At 34.1% G+C, this 25,024-nt stretch overlaps 1 protein-coding gene across 3 annotated transcripts in view; it reads left to right on the top strand.

Moving 5' to 3' along the window:
* The window catches only part of LOC138715348 (transport and Golgi organization protein 1-like), a 134,602-nt gene that overhangs the window by 95,101 nt on the left and 14,477 nt on the right, over window positions 1–25,024 (top strand). Inside the window, exons 13-15 of one of the 3 annotated variants that reach the window (XM_069848170.1) lie at window positions 497–593; window positions 782–893; window positions 14,676–15,278. In XM_069848170.1, the coding sequence (XP_069704271.1) occupies window positions 497–593; window positions 782–893; window positions 14,676–15,278 (812 nt within the window). Of the gene's footprint in view, window positions 1–496; window positions 594–781; window positions 918–14,675; window positions 15,279–25,024 lie in introns of all 3 variants that reach the window. The other 2 variants (XM_069848169.1, XM_069848171.1) reach the window with 2 other exon arrangements.

Here is a 25,024-nt window from a genome sequence, read left to right as displayed (position 1 = left end):
TTCCAATTGATAGAGCGTGGTGCCGACCACACCACCTCATTCTAGTGCCAAGGTCATGGAAAGCATGGGGCTCTACCTCCATGCCCCCCAAGTGCCTTCATGGCATGTTACGGGGATACCTTTACCTTTTACTCATCAGCTGCTAACAGATGCCAAGGGATTCACTGTTCTATCTGTAGATATCATGTAATCAGTTAATACTGGACACACATACCAAGGAAGAAGAAGAATTTAATAATTTTTTTTTTCATCCCATTTATTTACATAATTTTTTTATTAAGTATGTTATTTACTGGTATAATTTGAAAAAAAAAAACTTGTAGAAATCTTAGTGTTCTGTTGAAGTGGATAATACAAAATAGTGTAATACAGTAGGCCTATTTGTACTGTATTTTAGGTATTTCTGCCACTTTTAAACTCCCTCCTACAGTACATTAATTTTGGTACCAGTTATTTCAATAAAAATAAATTTTATATTTTATTTATTGTGTTATAGGTCGCAAAATGAAATGTTGAAGAAAGAAATTTTAGACCAGGAAAGAGGTCTGAAATGTCAAATAGCAACTTTAGAGAAGAAAGCTCATGAGAATTGGGTAATGTCTATACTTACTAATTTAATGTGCTCATAATTTTCTAAAATTCCTAATTAAAATACTAGCTAGCGATTATTACGAACAAATTAAATGTGCAATGTAGATTCAGATAAAACTAAGGTTTTCTGTTCACTATGTTGATATATCTTGTGAAAACAGGTTTTGTTAAAGCAATGTGAGTTTCGCAGGTGGCAGCACGACAGGCAGAAAGAAAGTTAGAAGAGAGTAAACAGGAGGCAGGTCAGCTGAGAAATAGACTCACCATTGTAGAAAAGAATGTTACAAACGTCTCCAAGAATGGTGAGACTTCAAAAATAAATGATAGTGAGTGGATATATTTTATTTTTAATTTACGATTATTTTTTACTGATATACATATAGATAGTAATCTGCGTATTAAAGTCAATAATCTTGTGGTCTGTGGCTTCTGTTAATACTCCTCTTTGAACTGTGACTCAGAATAATAGTTTGCAATGGCTACATGTTGGGGTCATTTAACTCATTTTGTCAAGACTTTGAATAATCTCCAATGCAATCCTGCAACATTAGTTCATTTGCTCGAAACAGTTCTGCAAAACATTTTTCAAAATCGAATAAAGTGCTTGTATTGTAGCTCTTACATATTTCTCTGCGAAAGAGAACCTAAGCCAACCAAGGGCAAAAAAAAAAAAAAAAAAAAAAAAAAAAAAAAAAAAAAAAAATGAAGTTCAGTGAGCAGCACTGAAAATGGTACAAGTCTTTCAGCTACAACTTCTGAATTCCAGCACTGGAGTCATACAAAGAAAACATCTGCTTCAAGTTGATACCTCGTAAAATTATTGCACCAAATGTATCAATATAACCTTCCATGTAAACCATAGCTGAGTTGATTTAGTGTCAAAGTGCAGGTCCACCACTCTGAGTTATTTTTTCCGACAAGACTACATTTTTCGCTGCATGCTATGCACAAAAACGTATGTCTCATCTCAAGGAAACACAGTGTATGAGAACTTCGAGTTGAAGTGCCTATACACTGGTCAAAAAAAATTTTGCGTATTGTCATAGAATTCATATAAGATCCACATCAGAGGAAAAAAGTATTGTATCTTGCCTTTTTATGATCTTTGAAACAAATTTCATATGTTTATCTTTTGAAGCACTAAGTCAGTTCGTGACAAGCAATAGTTCAAACGAGTTGGTCTGTGAGAGTGATTGGAAAGGTTGCTGTTTCTTGGTGTTACAATAATGTTACATGACACACACTATTAACAGTAGCTCACATTAGAATAGTCACTTTAAAACAGAAGAGGGGACTGAACTGAAAGGTGGTAATTTCCAAACTATAAAAGATACATGATGATTTTTTGCTTGCTAGTTCTGGGTATTACTTGGTACATACATACAAATTTTCAAAGCTGTAGTGTAAGAAATATCAGCGTTATTAATTATTCATATTAATTTTATGTTAATATTTTGATATGAATATAATTCCTATCTTGTGCTACAATTTCACAAATTTTTTAATAATTTTTTTTCTCAAGGTAGTTTATGGCATGGTAAAACATAGTTGGCATTTAGTTTACTGATGCTGTTATTAGGCTTAGAATAAAAAATTATTGAATGCAATCATTTTCACATAAAAAAAAAACATGTATATTAGGAAATTAAAAATTTTTTAATTCAGTTATACTTTGTTCTAAACAAAATTGAATGCCAATTATCAAATATTGGAATACACTTAAACAGCAGAAAAAATTACATAACAATATGCCAAAAAATGTGAAAGTAGATGGATTTTGAAGAAGTGAATGTGTAGAAAAAATTTAAACCGAGAAAATAGACACCAAAGTTTAAAACATGAAAATCTAACCTGCTAATCAATCCAAAGTTATTAGAACTGCCCTGCCTTGTAGGATGTGCCTCCCGCTTGTCTTAGCAGCTTCTTCTAATCTCATTCTTGCCTTTTTCATTCAGCGACAAGCCTTCTGATATTTGGATGTAGCTCGCTGTTTTGCTTTGCTGATCCTGTGCGAGTCCCTCAATATTGCCAGAACTACAGTTTTCCCCCCAGGAGACATTCCTGCTGCTTTCTGTGTTTCTGTTACAGTTTTTGTCACTCCAACATTAAAATCACACACAGCTTGGGCCACTGCAATTTCCACACGCCTTCTGGAACCAAATCCTTCTTTTGGACACTTCTGCCAGATCATAGAGTGCAAACTCTCATTTGCATTCTGTGTTCTGCCTGAAACACATCTCTCCAGCAATGCAGTTGTTGCCAATCTTTGATAGATTGGCATGATCTTTGACAAATATGCCTCCTTCAAAGGTGTTCCGACATTTTCTGCATGAGGTGGTGGTTGTGTTCCCTTAGCCATGGCTTGCTGGTAAAAACACCACAAACTCTTACCAGGTGGACATTTATTGTGCTGTGGCTTTGAGTCGGTTGAAATGCTGTGCAGTAATGTGGCATAAATTGCTGACTTCATTGCATCTGTATCACCTTTGTTCTTGATTATGGCATTCTGATAGTACTTTGTCAATTTCTTTATTGTTGTACTTTTCAAAGTTCCATATCCCTTCCCGCCAAGTGTCACACCCTGGGAACGCCACTGTAATACAGCATTGTGAAGTGCTGTTCCCAGTCTCTTTCCAACATGGTTCACACACTTCACACACTCCTCTTTCACTATAGTGAAACCTTCACCATAAGGTTGTACCTCATTCAGTTTCATAAATGTCTTCGCATCACCATCTGACAGAAGTGTCTTGTAACGAAAACCATAACATTCAGATTGCTGCCTAAGTTCCACTGCTGTGTCCATTTCCATTGATCCAGAAGATCCATAATGATTTATGTCACAATCTGGGGCATGAGTTTCCTTCCAAGATGTCAATTCTTGTGAATTTTTGCCTAGAGTCGTTTCCTTCTTTGTACATTGCTGGCAATACTTGGATTTCACAATATAGTCAATCACATAGCCAGTCAGCATGTCTATGACACATCATACACCGTAAGCAGAAGTATGTCCTCTGGTCATCCAACTCCCATCGTAACTAACTGAAATATCTAATATGTTTGGAATTGGTTTGTCAACGATGAGGTCACTATATACATGTCTAACTTCAGCTCTCACTCCTTCAAATATTGTTTTCACTGTATGAGTTGAAGCAGTCATATCTTGCATGTGTTTGTGAAATGTCTTTTCTGATACTGTTGACATATTCATAATCATTGCAAACTGTGCCAATGCATCATGGCTCTTGCCTATCTGTGAGAAAGCATGTGCTACTCTCTGATTTACATCAAATGCAGGTCTCTTAGATTCCTTCTTTATTCTCTGTGATGTGTATGTAGAAGAAATTACTGCATCTTTACACACATTGCATCTGATTTCAGCTTTATGTGCCATATCATAATCACCAGACAGTTCAATATCAAGTGTCTTATTCTGACAATCAGCACACACAATATTCTATACCAGTTCAGATAATTTACTCACATCAATTAAAATATATTTACATTGCTTACTATCAACAAAAGGTATTTCACTACATCTTGTTTTCAGTTTTTCTTGTCTTACATTCATTTCTGGCTTATATTGAGAATCACTATCACTTAAGCGTACTTCAGAGTCACACACATTAGGTCCGGGTTCAATCACTGTCTCTGACTGCACAGTTTCACAAATATCACTTGCATTCACAACAGTAGGCCTACTAATATTTTCTGACTGCACAATATTTCCACCCACAGTAGCACTTTTATTTTTCCATCTCTTCAAGGCATTTTCTTTGCCTGCTGAACACCTCGCTGGCTTTTTAGGCATTGTCAGTTTTGTATAACAAACCCTACAGTAAACTAATAACACACACTGATAACTTACAGGCTTACTATTTACAAACTATATACACACACTTATAAATACGCTTACTATTTACAAACTATAAAACTACTGTAACTACGCTAAATCTTCGAAAACAGTTGAACTTATAAATATGAAATAGAAAAGAATGAGCCAGGCCTATATCGCTTATTACAACACGTGGTTACTGTTTGCATGTGCTCCTGAATCAAAACAACATATGATTTTCTGACCATGAATGTAAATGCATTCTACATACGTCCTGAAAATCTGCCATCTGTTGGAGACATACATGTACTGTCTCAATATGCAGAAACGCAATTAGAAAATTGAGGAAAACCACAGTAATTTTGAAATAGAGAGAGGAGCAACCTTGCAGACGGAGTAGGCGTGACCCATTGTGGAATTTAAATAGCGCACAACGTGGCTGAAACACCTGTCAGAAGTGGAATATGGAAATGAAACTTAGCGAAATGATTCACAACAATATTTCGAATTTTTTTAACGTAAAAATCCGAAAATCGCATTTGTAAGCCATTATTTATGCCTATTTTTCAGTTCAGTCCCAAGACAGCAAGGTATGACACAAATGGAGATAGCAGGAATTATAGGTTGTAATCAAAGTGACAATTCCATAGCAGACAGACAGAGCAGGAAGACCATGTAAAAAAACGGATGGAGAAGATCGGTATCTCTGTATTTATGCATGGCAATGCCCTACATCCACTGCAACTCAGTTACAGAGGGACCTCCGCAGGGCTACAGGGGCACCTTGGCAACTCAAACAGTACGAAATTGACTGCACAATGTAGGACTGCATTCCCAAAGACCTCTAAAGAGCCCTCAACTCACTCCACAACACACAACACACCGTGTAACATGGGCCAGAGGCCATATAAACTGGACTCAGGAACAATGGAAGCAAACATTGTTTACAGATGAAGAATTGGCCTCCATCCAAATAACAGCATTTGTGTGTGGAGATCCAATGGTCAACATTACAATGAATTGTCTGTGGCTGAACACTACCAGCAGCAAGGTGCTTCAGCACTGTTCTGGGCAGATGTCATGTGAGGATGTCGCACACTAATAGTTCACATACAGGGCAACTTGGAGGCACAGAAATATGAGGACAACATTCTTCAACCCATCGTTACTGGATTTGCATAGGATATTGGAGCAAGATTCACATTCATGTATAATAATGCCCATCCACATGCTGTGTATAACTTCTTGCAGAGACATGGAATTCATAGGATAAACTGGCCAGCAGCTTCTCCAGATATGCATTGTGTAGACATGCATGGTGCCTTCTCAAAAGGGCAATTGTCAACCATAAGGGATCTGATACAAGACTGGGACAATCTTCCTCAAAATGAATTGGATAACCTGGTTTCCAGCATGTCACATCATGTCCAGGAATGCCTACGAGTTCGTGGAGGCCACACACATTATTGAATTGACTCAAGATGTGTTTTTGTTTTGTTTTGTCAAATCAATGAGATTTGGATTTTTGTTGCGAATTAAGACTTTTTTTTTTCGTTATGTGTGTAAGAAGTTTACAATTTTATTTTGTTTTTTCTTTAAGCAATAAACATGTAATAGAAATGCATAGAAATTTGTGGCACATCTGATACAGAAATGAAAAAATTCTGTAATATGCAAAACTTTTTTTGACTTGTGTATAACTAGCTTATGTAGTATTGAGGATAAATATTCCATGATGGATTTGGAATTTCTGTATTTTGCACTGGATCAAAGGACACATGAAGAGAGATCAGTATAAACATATACTTGAGCATATCTCTTCCTTTCTGCTCTGGAGATGTATCCTCAAGAGGGTTTTGAGTTCCAACAGGACAACTCTTCAATTAATCATTCTAGTGTGGTTCAAGAATGACTGTTGGAACAGCACATCAGTATCATTACAGACTATCCTTGACATGAACCTTCTCGAAAATGTGTAGACATAACAGAAAAAGAGGCACAGAAATAATAAAATTGGGAAGATCATCCACTTATCACTCATAATAATTTATGGGACAGTGTTATTGATTCTTGGGAAGAAATTAATTGTATAACTGACATAGATTCTATGCATGCCAGAATGCATGCAGTCATTCAAGCATAAAGCTTGAGATTAGATATTCATTGTTTTGGTTTATTTTATTTTATGTTTGTCCATTGCGCAGTCTTCAGGAAGAAATGGATCAGAAACATCTTCAGCTCTGTCCAGCCCTTTGCTCCAAATCCGCTATGCATGAGAAGAGAGTTTGATGGCTTTATTGCCAAGACCTCACATTAGTTAACAACATTTTATTTTATGTGTAATTTATAATATTTTATTCTAATGGCAGAGACGAACTTGCTTGCATTTTGATTATGTTTTTACATACTTATGCCTCTGAACTAGCCAATTTTGTTTTTGTCATTTAGTTTTTTAAGAAAACTCTTAAAATAGAGCACAATTAAAATAATGGAAAAAAAAGTGTATTAAGGTAATTATATTATAAGGATTCAAACATGGTTTCTTCAGTGTCATTCATGCTTCGTTTACTTGGCACTTTTCCAGTAGTCTAAATGTTTATTAAGTTTTGTCCTTTTTCTTACTCATTCAATACATCACATAAAATACACTAAAATCTGTGGAAAAATCTTACAAATGTGTATAGAACATGCTAGTTAGGCGTGCACAGAGCAACAAGAATAGTAGTGTACTTCAACTTTTCAGCCATACTGTTTTCTATGCTGCTCACTATACATAGTCAGTGGAGTATGAAGGATGTGAACACTGCGACATATTGTTTGGTCAACTTATTCGAACAAGATTCTGATTTGCTGAGGTGTTGTCATGTAACAAAACCAATGTTTGGGTGACTGATATGTATATTATCACCACAACAATTCAGATTGAAATATATGAGGAAACTGAACACTGCCACACAGCTTCATCATTCATTTTGAATACCATTGTATCTAACGTTTGACAAAATCTTACATTCTCATGCTGTTCTAATGGTGATATGATGGACTTCGTCATCAGTAATGTAAAATGCTTCACATAATCTGATGTTCACACCAATTGTTTATCTTAATATCTGGTTGTTAATGATCAGTACGTGTATGTACATAATGTACAATGAAATGGAATGGAATTTATGGAGGGAGGCACTATGGCCCAGCACTGCGACCTGTTAAGGTCTATTGCACTAACCCTCTGGTAGTGGCGCATTCCTAAACCCACACTGGCTGACCACAGTAAGGTCCTCTGTGTAGTCATGTTTCGAGCAGGCAACCCCACTCATCCTCCCTAGGCCAGCCCCTCTGTGCACCGCCAGCTGGCAATCAGGGAAACTGGAAGTAGAGGTAACCAAAGTCAACTTTGAATTTTCAAATGAGAACCGAAGTCATGTAAGGTACTTTGGATAGGGCTTTTAAATAGAAGAAGCTTTTACTAAAACTCCTTTCTTCTAACTCTCATTCTTTATTCAGAATCAAAGAAAACAGAAAAATTAGTTGTAAAAAAGGTATCTCTGTTTTGGTTATAGTTATGACTGTGAGACATGCTGTGATGAAGGTGAGTAAATTATTGTTATATTGGGAATACTTATTCTTATTCTCATAAAACTCTTTTGGTAGAGACTATCACATAGTAACTTGAGTAACAGGGAACTATGTACCTTCTATTACCCGATTTCTTTGTTAAATATCTCAGAACAAAAAATAGTTATTTCAATTTGGACATTCCTTTCTTGCAAGGAACAATTTCCCAACATCCAAGCCTAAAATTATGGTAACAGCAACAGAAGTACTTGAAGTACTTGATGTCACGGAATTACTAGAATTACTTACTAATCAAATGGTACACTACAGGTATTGCAGGCTTTGAAAGCAAGTCAAGTGACAATGGGGAAGTCAGTTTCGACAGTTTTTTATTTTGTATTGTGATAGTCAAATCTGTTCTTTTAATAGCAACAGTCTTCTACCTGTGGTTTTGCTTTTTGGAAAATTCCTTTTACACATGAAGAAGCATTCAACATACTGATAATACTGTCGAATGCTGTCAAAACTGCAGAGCATTTTTGTGTGTTTACACAGGGAGATATTCACAGTGCGTCCATCACTCTTATAGTGTTTTCAAACATCTTGCAAATCATGTGCGGATAACCATTTTGATGTAGCTGAAACACAAGGGTGTATCAGATAACCTGTGAGAGATGAGGAAGTTGCTGACATCCTCACTATGGTGCTGGTTAATCCCCAAGACTCCACTAGAAGGACTGCCTGCGACTCAGGTTTGTACTACGGTACAGTGTGGCAGTGTGGAGAGTTCTCAGTGATAATACCAGGGGATAGGGGGGAATTCTGGAGTGAAAATAGCTGATTCTTATGGAAATCTATGCATTGATTCCAAAGATACCTTTGGCTTTTTCCCGTTAGGCTTAGTTCATAGATAGAATATCCAAGAAAAATGGAATAAAAATAAAATTATGCAATTTTTAATTGTAAATTGAAATTTAGGTATTTTCAAGGTCAATGAAAGGTACTTGTTAGTTAAAATAACAATAAAATGAATTAATATATAAACCGTTAAAATTTTAACAATAGAAATAATATATGGTAACTCATACCTGCATAGGTCCTGAAAATTCTTGCTACTTGGTGGCTTACTCTTGTAGTCAGAATTAGGTACTATCCCTCTTCAGAAAGCAGCAATAATTCCCCAACATTGCAGGATATCAACGACCTTGATAACGCGTTTCCATTATAATAATAATAATAATAATAATAATAATAATAATAATAATAATAATAATAATAATAATAATAGGCCAGTAGGCTTTCTCTTCCGCCCAGCCAGACTCTATGGCTATGTCCAGATAAAAACACTCCCCATGTTCATCATTAACAGCACCCAAATTTTCGGGAAAAAATCTAATTGTGAATGGAGGAAATGCACTTTCAGTGACATCCTACAGCTCGTTTCTTTATAACATTGTAGTAATGTGTCCACTAAAGAATCATATAGTCATTCTTCCTAATGCCAAGAAATCCTTCCACCACTGCCTGAAAAACGCACCAGGCTGCCAGTTCCACATTTATTAACTTCAAAAACTTCGCCTTTTAAAAGCTTCCTTATCTGTGGGTCAACGAAAATACCCTGCTTTAATTTTGCATATGTTAAACTGGGAAATACTACTTGCAGTAAAAAAAAAAAACACTCACACTACCTTCTCTATTCAGTCTTTTGACAATCTGTTTCATTAATCCCAATTTTATGCGCAGAAGGGGAAAGATAACATTTGTGGAATTCACAAATGGGTTGTAGTTCACATTTCATTAACCAGGAATGAACAAAATTTCCGTCTTGTTTCCCATTATTTAATGTTACAATGTTTTGGAGCCCCCTTTTTATCTTGATCATCAATTTTGCAACCAAAGTAGTGAAAGTAAGCTGTTTTAGTAATTTTACAGATTTTTTTCCTTTGAGATTTTGGTGTGAACTTTTCACAATCATAACAAAAATTGTTTGGATGATTATGACATTGAAGTCTGTTACTTTATCCACGTTGAACACAAGTAAAATCACTGCACTGACTAACAATAAGACACTACTATTTTGCTTCAAAGTACAATAGCACTAGAGTAATTCACCAAACCAAATCTCCAGACGAAAGTTTCACCCAGAACAGTTTTATAAGAAGCAATAACATGTTTATTAAGCAGAATAAACTTTAATTCAATTTTGAAATTAAATAATTAGTATATTGTTTATTAGTATATATATATATATATATATATATATATATATATATATATATATTTTAAGATAATACTCCTTTTCAATATAAAGCAATTTAGTTCTTCCACTCCCATCCAAGGCAAGGAGCATCTGGTAATAAAGTTTTACCTTCCTTGTAGATGACATACACATTAGGTTTAGGAATTAGGAAACCCACCAAGTACAAACATTATGAAGTGTATGAATTATGTTTTATACTGCTTATAAAGATTTTGTAGTATTCATCCTACAAAATACAAGTAATAAAGTCTTAGTATTGATTGTACATGATATTAATTTTACCATAGTCGGGGAATCCAATATAAATAAAAACTGAGACCTAATAGGCTAATTTAAACAATATATTCGGTTTCTATATATAAAAATTGACAAAAAAAGCAGCCATTAGTTTCCTGGAGATAAAAATCGTGTTCCTTAGTGTAATCCACTTTCAAATGTAAGGGGAAATGAATATTCATAATGCCCATACTAGTCTGTGGTTAATCCAACTGGTTACTTCAAGTGGATAACCAGTATGTGTGGAGCCTCAGTACGTGATGTGATCTCCTTGGACACCGTGTCACAGGACCATACTTTTTGAGGGGACATTGAATAGTACAACATATGCAGACTTCAAGTACATGTTGAACCAACTGCTCGGTGATAACAGTGTGGCTGTCCAGCTCACTTTTCACTCATGGCTTGACAACTTGCAGGTGAGTTAATCCCTGGACTATGGATTGGATGAGGAGGACTTTACTTGTTTCCAAATGACTTCTTTTTTTGGAGGGGGGGGGAGGCAAATTGAAGAAAATCAACAGGTGTGTTCAACAAGGGAAGACATGAAAGAAAGAATTAGAGCAGCCTGCAGGACTCTCAGCAGTGCTGAAGTCGTTCGAGTAACCCAGGACATAAGAAAGAGTTCACAGCATTGTTTAGCACAGGGTGGTGGATATTTTGAGCACTTATGAAGAGAGTTGTATAAGAATTAGTGTTCCCAATATCTCAATAGCTGAGATACTGTATTTACAATTTATTTTTCTGTTTTCTTTGATTGTTAATAAAGAATGAAAGTAAGAGAAAAAAGTTTTAGTAAAAAGTTGTTTCTTTTTAAAGAAATCTCATCAAAAAATACTCTACATTTGAAAATTCAAAGTTGACCCCTGTTCCCCTACTTCTGGTTTGTCCAAGGAAATGTAAGTACCATCAGTTTATTTTTTATATAAGTTTTGATAACATTTTTTTCGGGAACATCCAGATTCATTAGAGAAAAAGAGGTGATACAAGTGCTTTGAAGCACCTTCTATAGAGTGATTCTTACAGATCAAGACCCGAAACTCTTGTTCTCTTCTTGTTGTCCATAACATGACTCAATGTTGCACCATCAGTATGTATTATTTAATTTCTAAGCTTCTTCTCTAAATCGGCAATCATGTGAGGCTTGTTACAATACACTCTCTCCTCGATAGTCCCACAAAAAGAAATCTGGGATTGTAAAGTTGGGTGACGTGATGGCCACAAATTCTTGAAAATTACCTAGTCCTCAATATATAAAAAACTGCATTGTCACCATTGACTCACATGATGTGTGACAGGTCATTACCATCTTTCTGGAAGTCAATTCCACGTCATCAAGTTGTTCAACAAATTGCAATAATCTGATGTTTAGTGTTTCTCTAAAGATAATGGGATTAATGATCTTCAAACCAGATACGGCACACCAAACTCCCAGTTGTTCTGGATGAAGTAGTGGCTTGTGAAATTAATGATGATTATAGGTACCATAGCCCAGATCCTGGTCAGACATATGGAACAACACTTACATTTCACGCAAATTGCATACCACCTCCTGAAACCACGAAAAGTATCAAACCCTCTTCTCCTTATCTGGTTCCAACAGTTAATATTACTCTTTGTGGCCGAAGCTTTGCTTATGTTGTTGCTTTTAGACATGTTGAATAAGATTATCATGTCTCATATGGAAGCTGTTGCAAAATGTTTTAGGCGGTGACTGTTTCATTGTAGGACCCACATCCTTTACTGTACTTCTGGAATGGTGATCGATATTTGCCTCAGTCATCAAGAAGAAGCTCTGTTGTTTGCAGTTTCTATGTCAGGTCTTGAATTGCCATTGTGTTGCAAGAAATGAAAGAATAAACCATTAGATTTACACAATAATAAGCATTCTTCCAAAGAGTACACAATTTTGTTTCATTCTATTATCATGATGCTGCTGCCATGTAGCATTCAGCAGTAGACACAGGCTTTGAGACGAATTTGTGCCACCATTTCTGATCTATAATTCAGTTGTAAGTTTCAGTTCTTTATTAATCACTCTCTACAATGCTATCTGTGATTGAATGCAAGCTGCAGTTCCACGAAATTATAGACTCGATTATGTATGTATAAGATAATGTTACTTACATGTATAAGAAAAGAATTACTATATTTTTCCAAATTGTTGACATTATTCTAGGAATGACTTAACAAAGAAACAGTTTTTAATACTTGTTACTTTGCACCAACATTCAAATACTGAGTGTATAAAAGGTTACACCCAGTTTTGAATGCAAGAAGTATTATTTATTTGTTTGTTTCAATACTATGGTTACCTGAAACGAACCATAACAATAATCATTACACAGTAATTTTATTCACATTCTACAACAGCTTCACAAGATAATAACAATAATACTAATAATATTAATCTTTGTACACAGGATATGCTTGCATGAATAGAAATTTGTCATAACTTTGTACACAGCCGGTATAGGGAAAGTAATGGTATGTGTAAAATTTTGTAGAAGGTATGGCACCTTCAGTACATTTAATGAGTAGCTATATTTTACCAGGATATGAAGAAATTTAATTAGGATGTAGCTTATCAAATGCGTGCATTTAGTAACAATCTTTACACAGAAGTATCTTCTTCATTGATGTTGAAAATTGAATCCAATCCAGCATGCAATTTCTACCAAAGGTCATAAAGATATGAACAGTGTGTGTACAGTAAAAGTGATAGATTTTAATATGAAATCTGAGATTCGTCAAGAGAAGCCTTGCACGCACAAAACTTACTCAAAAGAGCTAGTTAAGTGAAACTTTTTGTTTCCATTCTAAAGTTTTAATTATTCGCTTTCTTAAATAAGAATCAATTAATTACAGTTAATTTTAAGTGAAAAAGAGTCGTTTTGTTTTAATTGTCATTTAAAATACATAATTTTATTATATTTATTTCTTGTTTCACGATTGTGATGTATTTAAATATATTGAAAATAGAATGAAATTGTATGAGAATAATCTTTTAACAGTAACGACTACACATCATAATAGTGTGACTATTGTAAAAGGATCTTTATTTAGTGATGGAAATGAAAGTTGGTCAACATACTTACTACAATGTAATTCTGAAAGTTGTACTGGCAATTACAGAGCTTATTCTGAAGGTTGTTTTAATTAAAAGCATTTTTGTGGATGTGAGTCTGATTCTTTGAATCTTGAGAAGAGAATTAGTAATTGTGTTAAAATATGAAATAAAAATACAAACTGCCAAAGAAATGCTTACATTAAAACACATTAAGTATTTATAATATAGAATTTTAAAAGCTTTTAACTTAGTTTCAGAAAAGTTTGTATATTTTAGTCTATAAAAGAGTTTTTGTAATGTTTATTTCACAGAAAGCATGAAAGGAAAACTCTTATTTCATGAATGACTGGTTTTTTTAGGTAAAAGTTTTTCTCTCTGAGCAAAATGAAATTTACAACTTTTTTTTTTCTTCCTACTTCAATATCTGACCACACATTGGTGAATAATGTAAATTAGATGACTGTTAAAGATATGCAGATCAGTTAGCTGATTGTAGACAGCACTCTTTCTACACACTCTGACCAGGTGTGCTTGATAAGTCTTCATATGCACAAACGAGGTGCCAGACTGGTTCTCAGAGTAGGAAATAATTATCTAAATACTCGAAATTGAATCCAGGTTCATGTAAACATTTTACTCAAAATGGCCTCAAATATAAACCCTATGAGTTCCAGTACAACTTCATGCATCAGTCAGCATATTATTTAATTAATATAGTTAGTTTCTAATGTTAAATACTTTGACAACTAGGTCATTGGCTCTAGCATAATAATTAATATATATATATATATATATATATATATATATATTTTTTTTTTTTAATTGTATAACATGTGGATACTGCAAAAATTATATGCACTTGTATAACAAATTTATATGGAGAGAGCTCTCCTGTAATGAGTTGTGTTATTCATAACTGACCTATAATAAGTTGTATTATTTGTTGTGCAAGATTCATAACTGACCTATAATGAGTTGTATTATTTGTTTTGCAGGATTCATAACTGACCTGTAATGAGTTGTATTATTTGTCTTGCAGGATTTATAACTGACCTGTAATGAGTTGTATTGTATTATCTGTTGTGCAGGATTGACAGGGGACAGTAATGGCGAGCTCCCAACCTCTCCTGTACACATGGGCATCTCCAATTTGCAGGACTCTTCGTCCTCCCCCCTGCATTATCAGCATCATGAAGGGATCCCTGCTTCTCCTCCTCTTCCTGGAATGATACCTGGGCAACCGTTACCTCCAAATCCATTCATGGGTATCCCTCCCCCAGGAGTGTTCATTCCTCCACCCCCTCCAGGGGCACCATTCATGCCTCCACCACCACCACCACCTCTATTTCCTGGTGACAGGAGACCACCTCCCCTAGGTCGTATGTCATCTCCTCCACCTCATCATTATTCACCCCCACCACCAGATCATCGTGGTACATACTCTCCATATGACCACTCTCCACCTCCTTCACCACCTCCTGGACATCTTTATAGATCCCCACCCCCACATGACGATGACTCCCCAGACAAATTTAGACAGCATAGATCTCCCCCACCTCCGCATTTCAATCCTTATTCTTCTCCTGCATCACGACCGCCTCCTCATTGGGATGATCCCCATGGGAATCCACGTTCTGGGTTCAGACCTCTGCCACCACCAATCCATAGGGATAGTCCACGAGAGCCAAAAGGTGGGGTACATTTGTATATATGCAGGTCAACATAGTCTCCTGCACTTGGGTGTAGTGTATTCATGGTGCTGTAACAAAAATTGTATTCTCACATGTTTCAAATTTTAGAAGTTTTTAATCGATACCAAATTTGAACAAATTATTAATTCTTTTCATTGTACGAAATATATAATAAAAATTTTGTGATTCTACAAAATGTTGATTTGGAGATTTTCAGTACAAGTTTTTATTTTTTCTGATAGTTGTTGTGTGATCAACTATCCAAAAACAGGTTGGAACCTCATAAGTGACATCAATAAGGCATCACTCAGATAATAAAGTAAGGTGGCCAATTCCTTTCCCTCTAATTTCTGATAGTGAAGAAAAATATTTTTACATGCTGTCTATCTCTTTAGTAATTTATCTTGTATTATTTTACTCATTTTATTCATATTCAGCATTGGCGAGTAAATTTGTCTGGGAATGGTATGGTACACATGAAATATAATCATATTTTACTAAAAATTAATAGGTCTTTATTTGGAAAAATAATAGGAAATGCCAGTTTACTAAGACAAATCTTAATACTTCTTAGATAATATGATGATTAAATGTTATAGAACAGTGGTTCTCTAAGTGAGGTCTATGGACCTCTAGGAGTCCTCGAAGCTCATTCTGGGAGTTCGTGAATATTCTGGGTGGGCACTTTTTCTTCATTAAGAAGGACTTATATCTTTTTATGTGGCAATAATGTCAGAAGGGCATATACATTATACTAACATTGATTTTAAGAAATATTCTTAAAGTTCTGACAAGAATATTGGAAACCAAATAGGCTACTGTCTGAATAGTGTTGTACTCATAAGACATCTGACAGAAACAGTTATTGAAGGCACAGATTTAGAAACCATTGTGTAAGTACTATTTTCGCCTCTGAAATTCATCTCACCTATTTTTTATAGCCTTTCTGTGACTTATCATATAACTAAAGACATGTTATGATCTATCTTAGGACTGTAAATTATTACATTGTCACACTATCATCTTCTACAGCAACTGATGTTTAGGATCCAGGAAAAGAGCACAACCTAGAGATTTGATAGACAATCAACTTGTAGCAATTGAAAAGAAAAAGTTGCTGATGCGTAAAGAAAATGAATCTTAATCATTGGAAAAGCATGATGATATTGCCTTCTTCACTTCTCTTCTCCCCGTGTGAAACTTGTGGACACTCTCAGTAAAATGATTTTTAGGATTGAAGTCCAAAAACTTCTTACACAAAGAACAAATACCGTTGGCTATGGATCGTTGGCTGGAAAGACTACAAACCATTACAGTTCAACTGCAGGAGGTCGTGCGCAGTTTCATGCTTTGCTATTGTCAAACTTCGAAACTTGAGGCTCATCTCATTTGCCATCGACTTTACTGTCATGTCCCCATAACTACCAGCTTCAGTACTTCAGTTACTAACAATGTACACAGACTGGTGGACCTACATCATCACAGGGAAATCGTTACTCTCTTCATCAGAGCAACTCTTGATTGTTAGTGGTGAACAATTTTATTGCCTATTGCAAAATAGACTTACTATAGGAATAAGAGATTCATTTATGGCACTGCTATAAATCGATAATAAATTGCTGTCACTCTCATCAGATGATGAGGTCATCGTGAAAGTCTCCACTACACTGAATTACAGCAATATGAACAGCTGCAGGGTAAATGTTCTATGGCGAGTATCTCAGCTACATGCAAGCAGCAATATGCTCAGCTGCCAGAAACGAGGCTGCAGCGTAAACATATCCTAAGATTGTAAGAAGAATTTTTGTGTGACAATGTCTCAAACCCATTGGCCCTTGTCGATACATACAGTATATACATCTTGATTACACAACTTTTAACACTGTATCACTTCAGAGTTCTGAAGATGGTCCATAACAGGCTGAAACTGGTCAACCACGCGAAAGTTATATACATATTCCGAAAACATACAATATAACTTATAAATTGGATAGATTGGTGTTGACAGCCTTTGTATGTTGTTAAAGTTATTAAACAGTGTGAGACTAAATTTAAACCACAAACATTTTGTTAAGATTTGTTTATGATGGATTGTTGGTTTAAACATCATCATAATAGGGATGAAGATAAACTCAGATACTATTATCCAGTTCTAATTCTAACAATATATGATTTAAATTCCTTCATCAACAGACTTACAATCTCACCAAAGAGGAGGAAGAAGAGATTGTTGAGTTATCATGTGACACTACTTGGAAAGGCATTTAAAGGAATGTCAGCTTTTTTATTTTTGGCTGAAATTACATGCATAGCAAAAAGAACTCTTAGAGCCTTGAAACATCTAATGCTGTTTCCCCATGACTTAATTGTATAAGGAGATATTTTCTACTCTTTCGTGTATCAAAACTTTTAAAAGAAATCGAAGTAATGCGCAACAGACTTAGGATTAAAGTCATTTTAAGCTCAAAGATCCATCATTCTCACTGAAGTAGGGAAAAACTTGTAAAAATACATTTGATTTTTTTATCAATACAAGAATATTATACAATAAATGTATTGAAAGTAGTCATGTTTTGCTTTACATTTTTTAATATCAACTCTGTTGTAATGTTATATTAATGAAAGCCATCTACTTTTTTCAGGACAGTATTACATTATTGAGTTTTGATTCTAATATATCGTTAATATTGATTCAATTTTGGAAAATATAACAAATGTCACTATTCATATTCATTTAATGTTAACCCCAAAATCTAACCCACCCATAATTCTAATGATGACTTTTAAGGGGTCCGCGAAAATACTGATCTATGGAAAGGGGGTCGCAGTGCCGACAAGTGTGAAAACCACTGAGAGCATATCTCCAAAAACATTTGTTTGAAATCGTACATTTGTATGTTTAATTGGAAACTTCTTCAGGCAACCTTCACTTTTATGGAAATAGAGCATATATATATATATATATATATATCTAGACACACAGGTTGAACCGTAAGTAATGATGTTAATTTCGGGGGGGTTATTCTTTGAGATATTTCAAACAAAAAAGTTTAATACAATTTTGCCCATTTTTACATTTCATAGTGTGTTTTTGGAAAGCCATTGATTAAATCCTCAATATGCTCAGTGAATTTAAGTGAGCAGTGTATTATGATGATAAATTATTGAAAGAATTTTAGTTCTGCCCTTTATATATGCAGAAATTTGAAATGTTTTATATAAAACAATTTTTATCTCGTATGACTTGAGGCTTTCTTGACATTTGATGTAAAATAATTCTTCTCGGGTTCTCAGCCAGGTGAGTTGGATAGTTGCTTCCAATTCACCTGGCTGAGAACCCAAGAAGAGTTATTCTAGAATTTTTATCTCGAAAAGGAAGCAAAACGAGCAAAAATGTACTGAACTTTTTTGTTTGAGAATAACCCTCTGAAATTAATGGCAGTACTTAAGGTTCACTCTGTATTATATATAAAATTGCTTGCACAGATATGCCTTCAGTTGAAAACTTCTTCAAACAAAAATTTTAGAACTTAGTTATTTTTTCTGTAGGTAAATCGTAAATGTATTTCCACTGCACTTCTTTGTATTACTCTTCTTTTTCTTATTCTTCCTATCATGTATTAGGCCTAGTGGCCACAGTCTCACTTCATCACTCCATTGCACATTGTTTCAGTGGTTCAAAAGAAGTAGTTTATTATTTGGTGTGGTGTTCTTGTAGGTGGCATTCTGAGTACATGAGATTTCCTTTTCTGTCTAATTTTTAATTTTCTCTAAAACAGAATCAATTTTTAATTCGTTCAAAATATCTGGGTTTTTTTCCTTGTATAATTTAGTATAGCCCGCAGTCCTTAAAAATTTCATTTCATCGATGTTTGTTGCATTTATGTATGGTACAAGCTTCATTTCCATAACGAGAATAGGTCTTGCCTATAGCTTTGATTCTCGTATGGTTTTAGTGAAGAGAAGGTTGAAAAGGTTATTAATAGTATTCAGGTCTTCACAGTGTTCTAGTAGTTAGAGTACTGGACTTGTGGGCCTGGGTTCAATCCCTGGCATATCCAATTTATAACTTGTGTTGAGCAAGTCTGTGGTCCAGGTAACACGAGTTTTCTCAGGGAGTTCTGGTTCCCCTATGGCATCCCAACAAATCTCCATCATCTCAGCTCTTCTCTGGTGTAGCATAGACCAGCCTCCTATGGCATACCCTGGGCAGTGACTGTTGATAAATTGGTCTACACAACTGGCTTCATATGGGTGAATGACGAACAGTCAAGTACCTGCCATTTTACTTTTTGCTGGTTGAGTGGAAGTGAAGGCCTTACGGCCTTAACTCTGCCAGCTAAAATAAATCTATTATTATTATTATTATTATTATTATTATTATTATTATTATTATTATTATTATTATTATTATTATTTTATTAATATTTAAAAAAATTCTTTGCATAATTAAAACAATTCAATTCTGTATAAATACCGTTTTCCTGTTCATAGTTTAAATAATGATAACATAAATATTTAAAACATGAGACTTGTTCTACAAGTTTATTATAAAGGCAAATTTTGTCACTGACATGATTTTTTTCTGATGAAGCCCATTACTTTAGTATTATCAATTGAAATATTCATCTTATATTTCTCAGAAATGAATTATTGTAATTGAAAAAAAAAAAACAGCATTGTAGGCCATCTTCAAAATCTGCCAATAATATCACATCTGCAAACAGTAGTAGATATAATTTGATTGAATTTCTATGTTATATTCTTTTCCATTTTCTTGTGAGGATGATCTTCTTCTTCTTCTTCTTCTTCTTCTTCTTCTTCTTCTTCTTCTTCTTCTTCTTCTTCTTCTTCTTCGGTTTAGACCAGTGATCTGTTCCAAGTCTAATGTGTACGGAAAGTATTGCTGGATGTCTGTGAATCTGCAGTGTTGAAATTTAGATTCGCCATCTGCGCAGTTTTTTTCACTGCTGCCACAAATTTTATAATGGCATTCTGTGAGAAATTGCAAGGAAACATCCAGTTTTATATGATTTATTCTAGAGGATTACAAATAAGTAAGGAAAAAGGGCAATATGAGATGCAATCCAATTGGAATTAAATGAAAATGGTAAGTTATTCACATCTATAACATATCTTAAGAAAAAAAATTCTAGCCTACATACGGCCTTTCTACATAAGGAATAATTTCATATTCGCATCTTTATTGCCTTGTATCAGTCCTTCAGAATATCGTAGCATTTCTTAGTACAGAAATGTATTTTTAGAGAACCTACCTATATGAATTTTGTGCCATTAACATCTTACTAAGGTTTAATAGTTCAAAGTTAATAATTTTCTGAGTTTAGGAAAGGTTTCATTCTTGAAAGCAAAGATATAAGCCTACATTTAATAGTCATTTTTTGTAAAAAAATTGTACAAAATTGTAAAAATTGTAGAAAATTACTAAATTGTAAAACTATAAAAATTTGTAAAAATTGTAATTGTAATATTGTAAAATGTTGACATGTTCCACATCTTAAAGCTTCATTGCTCATGTAAGATCTATGGAATAAAATGAATGAATGAATGAATGAATGAATGAATGTCAAAACTAATCTCATTCATATTTTATTCCTATGAAATACTCTAGGAACTTTTATATTAGCTAGTATAGAAGAGTTGTTTCAATAAACATAAATAGGCCTATTAATTGTTTTCATTAACCCTTATGGATTCACGCAGTTTGTGTCACTACAGCTCAACCAATAATCAATGTTTTGGACTTAATATTTTTATTTTATTATGCTATATTTGTCTACATAATGTTAAAATAACTGACTTACAATTAATTTTTAAATATTAAATATAATATTATAGGATTGTTGTTCAGTCAACTGTTCGAAGACAGTCTGTACCTAACAAATGATACCAAGAAGACACCACTTATGAGGCAACTAGGCCAGGCCTCCATTGCCGAAAAAATTAGGAAAAATCTCCACCTAGCAGATACTGCTTCATCAAGTCGTCTTTGTTGCCCATGCACACTTAGAGAATACACTTACACATAAACAGGATAATTTTATTAATTATACTCGAATATCACTACTTGTGGGACAAATCCCTCCCAGATTTCAAACTTGTCATCACCTCTTGTCTTCCTTCTCTTGAAGGAAGCTTTATTACAGGATGAAAGACGAGACGAAGTAGAGTGTATTGTATATTATTTTTGCACGATCATATATTTAGAACTGCAAATACTGAATGAATTTTATGATACTTTCTGCATTGAGAACACATTTTAGTGAATGTAGCCATTATACATTAAAGGGAGTATTAGTTTGCTAAAAAATTTAATAAAAGTCAGTATGGTTTTCTTTTTGTATCTGATGAAAAAAAAAATAATGAAAAATATGTTATTGAGGGAGTTTAGACGTATTACATACATTATAATAGAAACGTGGACTTAAATTAAATTTTAATACAAGCGGGAAGGATGTATCTATGACCTCCATAAATTGCAAAGGTGTAGAATAAAAAAATAAATTTAAAAAATTATTGTGCATTACTTTTGGAGTGACCCTCGTATAACACTGGACACCAGTTATATCTCTTTCCTGTTGACTAACGAACTAGCTCCATGTTTCCCTTTTGCTGCTCTAGTCTGTGCACCTGTGCTCTTTGTATTTATAATTTATATATTCTTGATGTTTTATACTAAGCCATTTCTTTAATGTGATTGCTTTCTGTAACTCTTCATTCCATATTTTCAATTTCTTTGGCTTATGTCTCTTTTGGGTTCCTAGACTTTCTATCGTAGCAACATAGACTGCAGTTTTTAGTTTCTTCTAGTCTAAATCTACATCTCCAGTTCTACCTTTCTACCTTTTATATTCCAAATTAAAAATACTAGGTACCTCTATAATTTTCAGTCATTCCTATCTCTTATTTTAAAGACTGGTATTATGAAATCCTTATGTCAAAATATCAAGGAACTTTCTTCATCGAAAATTCTGATATGTAATGTCGTGCTTTGAATCCACTGCTGGCATACTTATAAAGTTTCATATTAATCTTGTCACAGCCTCGAGCTCTGTTATTCTTTCATTACTTTAGATCATAATCTATGATAAAGTGTTCGTGATGATCATTATTTGAAATTGGACAATTATCAAGTTATGTCTCATTCTTCCATAATTGCTCAAAATATTTTATCCGAATAGTTCTGTTGATTATTTCAATTTTGGCTGTCTCTTTAACATCAAAATAAAAAAATAAAATTAAGATATTATAAGTTTTAGGATTAGGTCTTGTTAAATCAGTTTCTGAATCTGAACTTATACCAGTTGTTTCTGTGACATTTTCTAACTTCTCTTTTGGCTAAAGCTCTTTGTGTTTATAATTTATCTCATCTTCATTTTACTTTATGTTCACAAAGTGTTTATAAGCTATTCGTTTTTCTTCTATAATTTTGCCCAGTTCTTTATTCCAGTTCCTGATTCCATGACTTTTGTCCATTTTGACTTAAAGCTTATGCTTTGTAGAAATTTCCATTCTTCCATTGTTTTACCATCTGTTGTATCATTTTAGTCGGAAACATGCAGGAGCAACAACTAAGTAATGGTTTGATTCACTCTCAAAACTTCTGAACATCCAGTACAGTTTCTACTAATTTTATATTAGTTATAATGTAATCTATTAATGAGGTTTGTCCTTGTGCAGACCATGTATATTTATTTGAATTTTTATAAATAAAGAAGGTATTCATTATCCTGAGATTATTGTATGTCACAAAATCTATTAATTTTTCTCCAGTTTTGCTTAATTTTTTCTTCACCACATGGCCCAACATCAAATGTTATTTTATTATTACCTATTATAAGAGTTTCAATCTCTCATAACAACTAAATAATCATTTTTTGGTATACTGTCTACAACGTTTTGAAGAGCTTTAAAGAAGCATTGCACTTTTTCATCTTTTCCATCTATAGGTGACTGCTATTATGCTTTCCTATTAACATATTCATTCTTGTTTCTAATATTCTATCACTCCAAAATTTATAACCAACTACTTTATTTTCAAATGACTTGTGTGTCATTAGTAGCACTCCCAATTGTGCATGTAATTTAGATGGAAATTCTACTGTAAATTTGTATACAATTTTGTGTTTCCATAGTATTTCTGTCATTGCATCAAAATCAAATACTACTGAGTCATTTATACTTTAACTTACACTTTCTGAAGTCGAAATTGCAGTAGAAAATCTGAAAAATTACAAGTCTTCGGGTATCAATTAAATTTCAGCAGAATTAATATAAGAGGGTGGAAATGCATTATATAGTGAAATTTATAAGATTGTACTTGCTATATGGGAAAAGGAAATTGTACCAGAACAATGAAAGAAGTCCATAATTGTACCTATCTCTAAGAAGGAAAATACTAACTGTAGTAACTTTCAAAGAATATCACTTTTATTGATGTCGTACAAAATTTTGTCCAATATTCTTTTCAGAAGATTAACTCCATATGTAGATGAAATTATGCAGGATCATCAATGTGGTTTTAGGCATAATAGATCGACTATTGATCAGATAGCGCAGTCAGCCTTCCGTGCTCAAGGTTGCAGGTTCGATCTCGGCCCAGGTCGATGGCATTTAAGTGTGCTTAAATGCGACAGGCTCATGTCAGTAGATTTATTGGTATATAAAAGAACTCCTGCGGGACAAAATTCTGGTACACCAGTGACACTGATATAACCTCAGCAGTTGCGAGCATCTTAAATAAACCATAATTTTTAAAATATCGGTTAGTCATAGATTTCAAAAAGGCATATGACTCTGTTAAGAGAGTAACCAGTTTGATTAATTAAAATATATCTTGGTGAAACATACAGCTGAGTCCATATAGGCCAGCTTCTATCTGATGCTTTTCCAATTCACTGCAGGCTGAAGCAACGAGATGCACTACCACCTTTACTGCTTAACTTTGCTCTAGAATATGCCATTAGAAAAGTCCAGAAAAGCAGAGGATTTGGAATTGAACAGGTTACATCTTATTCCAAATGTCTGTAATTGTTTGCAACTATTGTTTTTATTTGATTTAAAATGTGTTGAGATTGATGAACAGAAGTAGCTGCACCACCACTTTGTGTAGTCTCTCTGCTGTGATTGACAATTTTGAAATTACCAATAATGGATAGTGAGGATTCTTATATGCATACAATTTCGCTATTGATGCCTCGGATTTTTGTTTTGATTCAGTGAGTTTCATTTTAAAGATTTTTATGTGAGATACTGATACTGGATGCACTGGAAGGAATGGTGAATGGGAGAAGAGTTGGGGCAGAAGAAGATATCAAATAATAGACTACATTAAGATATAAATGGATCATATGAGGAGACAAAGAGGAAGGCAGAAAATGGAAAAGATTGGAGAATGCTTGGTTTGTAGTGAAAGACCTGCCCTTAGAACACTATGAATGAATGAAATGAATACTGATACCGTAGTCTTTGACTGAAATATTCTTACTGAGGTTTAAGTCCGTGTATCTGCTTCTGCACTTTTGGAGGGATATCATATCTCAATATGTACTTCGAATGCTGCCTGTGCCTCTTTATTTTTCAATTCCGATATATATTGAATTAATTGCTAAGTGCCTGGTTTGTGACTTAGTCCAAATGTTTATCTTAAGTATGTGAGAATGGAAAATACTGTTTGGGGGTTTGTTTGCAATTCTAAAAAAAACTAGTTGTTGAATTTTTGTTTA

This window comes from Periplaneta americana, chromosome 15 (genome assembly GCF_040183065.1).
Source record: "Periplaneta americana isolate PAMFEO1 chromosome 15, P.americana_PAMFEO1_priV1, whole genome shotgun sequence".
NCBI lineage: Eukaryota > Metazoa > Arthropoda > Insecta > Blattodea > Blattidae > Periplaneta > Periplaneta americana.
The sequence above is the reverse complement of the archived record's forward strand: the minus strand, read 5'-3'. Positions and strand labels throughout refer to the sequence as shown.